Here is a 7,638-nt window from a genome sequence, read left to right on the forward strand (position 1 = left end):
GTTGCATTTTGTGATTTTAACTCCTTTCCACCTTAATTCCTCTCCCTCCAAAGATTGAACATAAATGTTGGCTCATGTGGAGTTCATCTGATCCCATCTGTTCATGATACTAATGAATGCAACATTGCCAATTCCAGTCAATAATGAACCAGTCGATTACGACAAGTAAAATAAACTCATCCATTGTTTGAACCGAAGATAAATTCCTGGAAAACGAGCTCATCTTGATCTCTGCAAGTTGGATACAAAGTTAGAAGCAGCAAATGCTGCAGACCCACCAACCACACAAATCAGAGCAACAGCCACTTGCAACACAATCTCCCATGGGTAATCCTCTGGCACCAGGTAAACACAGCAGGGACCCATAATGAGCAAACCCAAGCTCAAGCTCAGGAGAGCCCCTGGTGTCCCGGGGTCGGTACTGGCCGAAAGGATTCCTAATTCTTCTGCCTTGGAGAGGAGACCCAGTTTCTCAATTGTGGACAGAGAGAGCCCCAGCTTCTCTGCGGCTGATAGAAGGCCAGCTTTCTCTGCTTTGGTCAAGAGCTTCAGCTGCTCCACCCTTGTTAATAGCTTCACCGGCGGCGAAGATGGTAGGGGGCCGTTCCGGGGGCCTTCCTGGCCCAACGGGAAGACCGTCTGAGCCTGCATTACATTGAAGTGGTGGAGCATTTGAGGACAATTCTTAGAAAATAATTGTACAGTGCATGTAGAGGAGATCGGAAATGACCCCAATTTGAAATTTTGTTAGATGAACAAAACCCAATACAATTTTATATCCTATTTTGTATCGAATCTCATAATTCCAAGTTCATGCTCTGGGTTAAAAAATTATGCCTCAAACAAAAAAATAAAATAAAAATCAGATTACAGTTTTGGATGAGAGGTATTACATGCACATCCAGAGAAACAAAGGAACTATAAAATAATTTCAAATTAAAAAAAAAAAAAACAACAAAAAAAAAAAGGGGACAGAGCATGGTTTGCAGATAGAATTGTTAAGGTATAAACTGAATCTTTTTTCAAAGGTAAGAAGAAGAAGAAGAAGAAGAAGAAGTGAATTGACCTTTTTAGACGAAATGGTTTTGGTAGGAGATGAGGTGGGCTTCTGGGCGGCCATGGATTGAATGAGAAGGGGAGAGAAAGTGGCAGCGGCGAGGTAGTGTCCTCTTGCTTTTGTTCTTTTGGGAGAAGAGCTGATGAATGGGACTCCCCCTCTGCTTCCACAAACTGCCCTGCCTGTGCCTTCCATTCTCATAATCTCTCTCTCTGTTAATTCTCAAGTTGGGTTCTGCTGGGTTTGTTTGCTCGAAGGAGAAGAGGAGGGGGAGGGTCTGAAAAGCATTTCCCTGATGATGGGCGAGGGAGGGCAGACCCCGGACTGGCTGGTTGAGTGCCCACGTGTCAGTACATGGTTGGCTGGTAGCTCTTTGTCCACTGGGAAAAATGAGGAGTTGTTTGGATGTATACCCATTTATAAAAATATATGGTTCGAGATGACTAAGTATTTATTTATTTATATGAATATTGGCTAAATATTTTGTATACCGAAGAAAATTACCTCCTGGGTAGATAGTATTTAGTAAGAGGCTACACAAACTCCTTCAATGGAAGTTAACTTTCACATAGAAAAGTGGCTTTATTTTTCTTTTTTCTTTTTTGTTTTGTGGTCTTATTAGAGGCTTTTAAGCTATATAAGGAAAGATAGCAGACCTCACATCCCATACTCTTTTTCATCCCTTTCATGATTTGAACCCGGGAAGTTAGAAATATGACAGTTAATTACTAGGATGTCTCCTAAAAAACACCTCCTTGTCATTTCTATTTATTGAAAAAGACAACTAGGTTATGTTTGGTTTGTGGAATGTCTATTCTTAAAAATAGAATAAATTAGTTACAATTAGTTATATAAGAAACTATATTGTTACTATAAAACAAATAAGAATGTGAAACACTTTATCAGTCCATAACAAGGAATGACTCTTTCTAAATTTTGTCGTAGGGGCGTCTATTCATATTTTATTATATATTGAATGAAATTATTAGAAATATATAAATAATAAATATTCTCTTAATTTATAATATTTAAATCCATATTCTATCTCTTTTTAATAAATAGCTATTCTGTTTAACCAAACAAGCCACTCGTAATTGAAAGTTATCTAAAAAATTGTGGAGAAATATTTGAATAAATGACTCATGGAGTTGTAACACATTATGGGACACATGACTTGCACTTTCCTATTAACAAATTGTAATATATGTGACATGTATTTAGGGATTACTGCAATGATTTCTTATATAAAAGGAATAAAAAAGGATTTTTAATTATTTGAACACAGAGTTTTCTTTTGCGTAAGAGTAACTAGATTGGACTAGTGTAATGTAGAACTATACTTTAATTTTTTTTTTATTTAATTCAAATACAAGCTAGTATCACTACTTGTGTTTACGTTTGAAGATGATATCAGTTAAAATTAAGGAAGAGTTTATCTTGCAATGAAATGAATCTTATATTTGAGTTTAGTAAAGAAAAAAGATAATTTTTGTACTTGAGAGCATGAATTTCTCATCTTAAATTTGGATTTAAGTGGATTTAGACAAATTTCAACACAATTTTAAATTATATCTTATCCAAAATCAAGATTTCTCCAAACATAAGATAAGTATATTGTTGTATTTGTGTGTGACTCTTATACTTGGTGGGAATCACAAAGGAAGGAAGGAAAACATGAGATAGAGGTATTCTTGTGCTGGTAGCAGAAGACTCGTCGATGAGTGCCCTGTGCTCGTCGACGAGTAGATACTGAGAGTTAGAATTCTCAGAGTTAAAGACTCATCGACGAGAGGATAGACTCATCGACGAGTGGGCTTCTTTGACTCATTGACGAATTCCCTGTTCTCGTTGATGAGTGTGCTTGGGCTGCGAAAAGAAATTCAAAATTTGAATTTGAGCGTTAGGGTGGTTAGGTAATTGGAGAGAACCCTCCGAAGGAAAGTCCATTTATCCCTATATGAGAGTATTGTGAGATATGAGAGAGATTTTTGTGAAGTGTATTGTGTATTTTGAGATTTTCTTAGATGTAGGCTTGCTGAACCACATACATCTTGTTGTTGTGCTTGTTATTTCATGTTTTCTGGTTGAGTTTGTTGTGCTTGTTGAGTTTTTATTCCGCTGTGCATCCTATATCCGATCCATTATTACAAAAAATTGGTATCAGAGCGATTGTTGATATGGCTTTGGGATCATCTTCTACAAGATTTGACTTCATCAAATTTGATGGAATCAGGAACTTTGGTTTATGGCAGAGGAGAGTGAAGGATATACTTGTGCAACAAGGAATGACTAGAGCTCTACTTGGCGTTCAATCGGTTGGAATGGATGAGGCAACATGAGGAGAATTGGAAGCAAAGCCCGTTTCTATAATATGCTTGTGTTTGGCCGATGAAGTTCTCTATCATCTGATGGAGGAGGATTCTCCAGCAGCTGTGTGGCGAAAGTTAGAAAGCCGGTATATGTCTAAATCCTTGTCGAATAAACTTTTTCTTAAGCAAAGGTTGTATTGACTTAAGATGGTTGAGGGTTCGGATTGGAACCAACATATCAACATTTTCAATCAAATTGTGAGTGATTTGGCATGTGTTGATGTAAAGTTCAAGGAGGAAGACAAAGCATTGATGCTATTAAATTCCCTACCTACGTCTTAAACTTATGAGAATTTGGTTACAACTCTTACATGGGGCAAGGATGACATAAATTTGGAAGAGGTGACAAGTGCATTGCTTGGTTTTCCTCAAAGAAAAATGATTAGCAATGAAGCTTCACATGGTGAATGTAGTGACCCGAAGAATAATAATATTTTAATAATAAGAGGGAGAGAAAATAGAAACAGAAACAGAAGGAGGTCGTAGACTTCATCGACGAACGTTCCGCGTTCGTCTACGACATTGTATTTTGGAGATAATATTAAATAATAAAAATTTTAGAAATTGCCAGGCTTCGTTGACGAAGGTCTATCGATGAACATAGGGCTTCGTCGACAAGAAAATACCGAGAGAAGGTCTGGGGGCGGTCTGAATTTCGTTGACGAATACAGGGTTTCGTCGACGAATCTGGCAATATATAAGTAGGAAAACCAGGATTTTTTCTTATTCATCTCGCCGCTCTCTCTCTCTCTCTCCTACGACTCTCTCTTCCTTCTTTCTTCATTTTTGGCCCCACCAATCGCCGGATCGACGATCCTAGGCTACCACAACGCTCCTGGTGGAGTTCTCCACAAGTCTCCTGGAACGAATCGTCAGGAAAACAGAGTTGGAATTCATCCCAAATTTAGGGTAAGTCCTTGTAGTCCCCTTTTGGCCTTATGACAGTTATAGGAAATAATGTAGGCGGAAAAATACTGATGTTTAGTTCTGACAAATATCCTTTTCAGGGTATTGTATAGGAGGCCCTACGGGTATCGGGCTAGAGTACAGTAGGGGCTTTTCAAAGTTAAGGTAAGGGAAATATGCTATGCTAGGATATTTCTAAATATTATATAGTTTATTTATTTATGAAAACTATGTATTAAAGTATGGTGTGGCTTGTGAATATGTATGAAGTACGGGGATATGTTTTACGAATGTTAGTTTCATGATTTTTATGAATTTTAGTACCATGATTTTACGGATTTACGTAGTATGATTATGTGAATTTCAGTACCATGATTTTACGGAATTTAGTACCATGATTATATGAATCTTAGTACCATGATTATTTGAATCTCAGTACCATGATTATACGAATTCCAATATTACGAATATGTAATTCCATGTTATGATTATTCATATTTCAGTACGTCATACAACATCATGATTATATCAGTACTTCAGAATCATGGTAAATCAGATAGACATGCATGTAGAAATACATTATACGATATCAGACCCTGTTGGACTTGTAGCTACAGAGCACGGTACCGTTGCTACCGATACTATGTTACTTTATGAGTGCAACCACCTATTCAGATAATACGTGGTAAAGTTGACCACCTAGGCCCTTGAAGAGGTTAGGCTTCCCATCAAGATATGGGTTGAGGTGGGCAGGTCGACTGACGTAGTTCAGTGATTTATTCCTGGTTGGCCAGTCAGGGTAAATCCAGCCTACGGGCAGCACAACCTTGTCATGAGGGGGCATGTCATGACACAGATAGCCATAGGGAACAGTTTCAGTTACTATTACATACGTACGAATTTACAGAAATAGGGATTCTACTTATGTACACTAGAAGTATTTTGAATTATAACCATAATACTGTATGTAACACCCCAACCCCGAGGGGCCTGGGATATTAACTTTTTATCATTGATTTACAGCGAAAGCAAATAAACTCAATTATCATTAAATCAGAGCACTAATTATCCATATTACAATCATTTATTTCAAAAGAAGAAAAATTACATAAGCATAAATATCTGGCATCATACTAATATTTCTAAACAATCTTTATTTTTCTATCCCCACCCGCATGCTTGCTAAGCCTGATTTCCAACATGCTCTTCAGAGTTATTTGAAATAAAAATATGATTGGAGTGAAACGACGCTCAGTAAGTAAATAAGATTATTATTAGTGTGTGGAAAAAATGAGCTTTTTAAAAATTTCGTAAAACAATGTTTAACATTATAACTTCAAAACTGTATCTAGAATAAATATAAATTTAAAAATTTCAACATAAAACATTTACCATCAACTATAACAGTAAAATTTTATAATCATATACTATAACTGTTAAATTAAACTTTTAACTTTAAAACTGTATAAATATTTAATGATAAATATACATATACTTTTCCTTATACGTTTTCTTTAAATCGTCATTTAAGCACTAAAATGATCATTTTCATGTAAACTTATACTTTTCCTTCAAATTATTAGTAACTTTGTACACGTAATTAAATATGTATAAACATATATTGTAAAAACCACCCTTAGGCCTGTTTGCCGTAAGTCATGTTTACCCCTATGACTGGGTTGTGCGGTCCAAAGACTGGACTTAGCTGACTAGCCGACCAAACTAAATCAACGTACGTAAACTTTAAGTGAGATTTTCTTTATTAAGTCCTGGTCCGGAACCAGGTGTGCACTTAGGAGAAATCCACTAACATGAATAACCACTCTGTAAATAGTGTGTGTGCACTCTGATCCGTACAAACTTTAAGTTACGGTACCGAGCATCTGTAACTTTGAACTAAGGGGTTTTAAAATCATTTTATTATAATTTATGCAATTTAAAATAATATTGTAAAAATCTCATCTTTACTCATATTTTCATAAAAAAATGTAACGTAAAAATAAACTCATGCCACACAATTTTTGTGTTAAAAATATATATAATTTTATTTTTGAATAGAAACAAATGCTGAAAATTTACCCGAGGGGATTAGAACATTTCTTAACTCAAAAATAATTGCAAGTATATTAAAGATAGAAATGGTATAATTAAATACGCGTAAAATAAACTCATGAAAATTTTGTGGAACTAATTAACATAATTGAAATTTACTTATAAAATAAATTCGGGTATGAATTTTAAATAAAAAAAAACTAATATAATCAAAATTTACTTACCTTCTTCCTTACGAACACTGTAACTATCTCAAAGAAATGAGATCGGAAAGAGTGGGTGATTGAAAACTTACTCAAAAATTCTCTCTCCACCACAATTTCTTTCATTCACTAATTCTTCTCTTCCTTGGAAAATTGTTGTGAAAAATGAAGGTTGAGAGCTCCCTATTTATAGGAAAATTTTGGGGAAGAAATAAAATTTATAAAAGTGTGGGGAGATGGGTGAAATTATAATTTTTAAAAATTAAATAATGGACAAGAGATGGGCAAGGTTTGGGTTGAGTATGGGATGGGAATGGAGGCCATGTGAGAGTGCTTGCCACCATTCCCATTAAATAAATTTTTAATTAATCACTTACCTAATTAATTAATCAATTAGTTAATTAATTATTTTATTATTTTATTATTTTTCTTAATCATTATTATCATTATTATTAATTTTGAACCATTTTTAGTATTTATTTATTTTATTATTTATTTTTGAATAAGAATTAAATTTAAATTTTGAAAACTCATGTGGGCTCCACATGGTCTTGTGGGCCCCACACTACTTCGAGACCCAAACGGATCCTACGTAACTCCAATAATTCTCATGCGATTTTATGAGCCATACACAGCTTCGAGACTCGTGTAAACCTCCACACGGCTTCGGGACTCATTTGGGCCCCACACAGTCTTGTGGGCCCCGCAGAGGATACCTATATTATTATTATTTTTTCATATATTTCTACAAATTATATTAGTCAAAATATTATTTTATGTACTTATTTACGTATATAAACAGTGTCTACCCTGTTTTATCCTATGAATTTCCATTTTGATCAGGCCGACCTCCAGGGAGTGACTGAGCCGCAATGGTCTCTAAGCACTCGCTTAGACAAGGTCTTTCTTAAGCATCAAACATGGAATCAAGGATCCTAACAGAGAAACACTTTCTTTTTTAATACTAACTATTATTCATTTTTTTTCTTGGGTTATTACACTGTATGTTAAGCAATAGGAAAAAAGGGATGGTGTATTTTATTATTGGTAC

At 35.2% G+C, this 7,638-nt stretch overlaps 1 protein-coding gene across 1 annotated transcript; it reads right to left on the reverse strand.

The window, feature by feature from the left end:
* Nucleotides 1-104: 104 nt before the first annotated feature.
* On the reverse strand, nucleotides 105-1,448 carry LOC131146979 (uncharacterized). The gene is made up of 2 exons (XM_058096893.1): nucleotides 1,067-1,448; nucleotides 105-645 (listed from the first exon to the last, which is right to left on the reverse strand). The coding sequence occupies exons 1-2, from the start codon at nucleotides 1,256-1,258 to the stop codon at nucleotides 220-222; spliced, it is 618 nt and encodes a 205-aa protein (XP_057952876.1). The 5' UTR covers nucleotides 1,259-1,448; the 3' UTR covers nucleotides 105-219.
* Nucleotides 1,449-7,638: the final 6,190 nt, after the last annotated feature.

Source organism: Malania oleifera, chromosome 13 (genome assembly GCF_029873635.1).
Source record: "Malania oleifera isolate guangnan ecotype guangnan chromosome 13, ASM2987363v1, whole genome shotgun sequence".
NCBI classification, from domain to species: Eukaryota; Viridiplantae; Streptophyta; class Magnoliopsida; order Santalales; family Ximeniaceae; genus Malania; species Malania oleifera.

Bases quoted from the DNA above. Each gene is read 5' to 3' on its own strand.
- LOC131146979 (XM_058096893.1), bottom strand. From the start codon at position 1,258: ATGAGAATGGAAGGCACAGGCAGGGCAGTTTGTGGAAGCAGAGGGGGA. The intron at 646-1,066 runs GTCAATTCACTT...AATGTAATGCAG, and splicing joins AAACCATTTCGTCTAAAAAG to GCTCAGACGGTCTTCCCGTT.